The 2500-nt window shown below is 39.6% G+C and overlaps 1 protein-coding gene across 1 annotated transcript in view; it reads left to right on the top strand.

The window, feature by feature from the left end:
• Nucleotides 1-2500, top strand: part of mbtd1 (mbt domain containing 1) — a 23924-nt gene that overhangs the window by 20545 nt on the left and 879 nt on the right. The window contains exon 17 of the mRNA XM_031731308.2: nt 364-2500. This exon is cut by the window's right edge and continues 879 nt beyond it. Coding sequence (XP_031587168.1) covers nt 364-482 — 119 coding nt within the window. The 3' untranslated portion in view covers nt 483-2500. The remainder of the gene's footprint in view (nt 1-363) is intronic.

Raw genomic sequence — 2500 nt, 5'->3', positions numbered from 1 at the left:
TAAAAATAAAACCAGCACTGCACTGCAAGTATCCTGGGTTGTTGGTTTTCGTATGTGTGTGTGGGGGGGGCTTTAGAAGACAGTCCTGGTCACCAGGCCACACTGTGGGGCTGGAAGCTGCTGATCCTGCATGTTTTTGTGTATAAACAACCTTTCTCTGTTCATTATCAACATGAATATTTCATGTCAGTAAAGAGTAGAGTGGTGCTTTACAGTAGGGATTGGGTCATTTATTTTGATACCTGTCAGGTGGTTTTAAAATTAACTTCCGAAACAAAGGCAAAGGCTCCTCTTGCATTTTTGTTCAAAGCGCATGAACACTTTGCTACTCTTCTCTCTTTTGCATTCTGTTCCTGCCTCTAGAGTCTCTCCTGCGAATGAAAGAGGAGACCGCCGAAGTGGATGAGTTCACCTTCTCGCAGGGCACCTCAGACCAAGAGAGCAATGGCTCGGGCAGTTACTACATTAGACAGGAACCCTGATGTGACAAAATCGAGGAGGAGGAAACCACAAAAGGACATCTCTGGAAACACCGAACCAACAATCAGGAACGGGGAGAGTCAAACTCACCTGAGAGGATACTTGAAGAGTGATGCCACAGGCCACCTGTAATGTCAGCACATGAGGGATACCATTCCTCAACATCACTCAAAACAATTTTCTAACCTTGTAGGGGTGCGTCCACATATTCACTCAGAAAGTCCTGTCTAATCATGGAAAGCACCCAGAGTCAGGCCTGGGTCATAGATGTTTGGGCATTCTCTTTCTACGACCTGCAGCTTTTTCTCCCTTTCTTTGGCTATCTGAACCAGATGAGCTATCTGGATGATTAGCTCATCTGGTTCAGATAGCCCATCCAGCCTCAGCCATAATGTGGGCCACATACAGAGACCTGGAGAAACTGTGACAACCATTTATTGAGCCAGGTCTTTAGGTTTTTTCGCGTTTGTTGTATGGGAAGGGGGGGGGTTGTTGTTTTTTTGTTTAAAAATGTCAGAGTCAGCCATTTAGCAGCTGGGTGAGCAAAGTAAGGCTGTCAGAAAGATGAGCAGAGTTGTGTATATTTTTGCAGTATTGCCAGGTGGACTTCAATTTTAATAATAGTACTTGAATTTTTCCTTATTTCATTTTGTTTTGATTTTCAGGTTGATTTTTTTATGTCCTTTTTTTTCACATTTTGGTGGCTGTTTGAGTAACATGTTGTTTTATAAAGTGACTATATTCACTAGTAAGTGTAGGCCTATTCAAATAGAGCTACACAAAGAGTTCTTACCATGCTGCTCAGCATTAATGATCGTCTTTCCCACCTTTTGTTCTTTTTCCTTATAGTATTGAACAGAAGATTTCCACAGCTACATTTATTCCTCATTTAGTTATTACAGAACCAAAATCTGTTGCTCTTTTTTTTATTTTTTATTTCGGACTCACCAAAATGATGAGTTTGAAAAAGAAAATATTGTAAAACTACTTTTATAATGGACTCTGTCAATTTCCTACTAATCTCATTATTATTATTATTAACCTTTGACTAACTTTGCAATGTTTTAAACTAAGAAGTATTTTTGAGTCCATTTGAGAAGCCAAGTAGCTTGTCACTTATTTTTTGTTGGTAGATTTTCTTTTGTGTATCCACATTTACAGGGTTTTCCCACTTTCTGGTGCAGCTTTATACAAAAACACATCTTATGCAGCTGTTGCTTTTTTATATTGACAAACAAAAACACTTTTTTCACATTCCACTGAGCTTGTATAGACAATATATAAAATATGGACGTGGCTACCATGAACCATTGGTTTTCAATTTTTAACAGTCAACATTTAAGTTTTGACCCTTTTTGTTTCGTTTCTTGGAGCCAGAAGTGACCATAATTGAACAACAGGTGGCTAAGTTACCAGCTAATGCTAGCTAGGTGGTTAGCAGCCACATACCGCCTAATTACTGCTAATAAAACACTCAGGTTTTCACTCATCAAGGGTGAAGCACAAACATCTTGAATGTTATGTTCCACCAGCAGGGCTGATAATTTGTCAGATAAATAGATGCCAAAAGGCATCAACAACACAAGTATAGTCCAGAAGTCTAGTTCAGTGACTCCAGTTAATGGAGGTGTGGCGTGTTGCCAGCCACACCACAGCTGCCTATGGTAGTGTGTCTCGCACCACAACTTGGCCAAATCCAAACAGTATACTGGGATATAAGCACACTTTTTTTTTTTTTTTTTTAAATGCTGTAAAGCTGAACATTGTATGTAGGGGTTATGACTTGCTTTTGGAGCTAAGCTTGAGTTTTTGGTCCTGCAGTACCTCTGTGAATGAGCAGTTGTTGAAGCAGTTATCACTGGGGTAGCTTCAGATTCTGTGTGCTGTACTGATAAAAAAGGATTACTGAAGCTGTGGAAATGAAAATGGCTTTGTTTGGAGAAAAAAAAAAAGGTCCACATTTTGATGATATGAGAATATTTCAGAAGAAACAGGAAGTGTAAGTAAGCAGCAGGTCGCA

Source organism: Oreochromis aureus, linkage group 8, assembly GCF_013358895.1.
Source record: "Oreochromis aureus strain Israel breed Guangdong linkage group 8, ZZ_aureus, whole genome shotgun sequence".
Classification (NCBI taxonomy): domain Eukaryota; kingdom Metazoa; phylum Chordata; class Actinopteri; order Cichliformes; family Cichlidae; genus Oreochromis; species Oreochromis aureus.
This window is presented reverse-complemented; position numbering and strand designations above follow the sequence as displayed.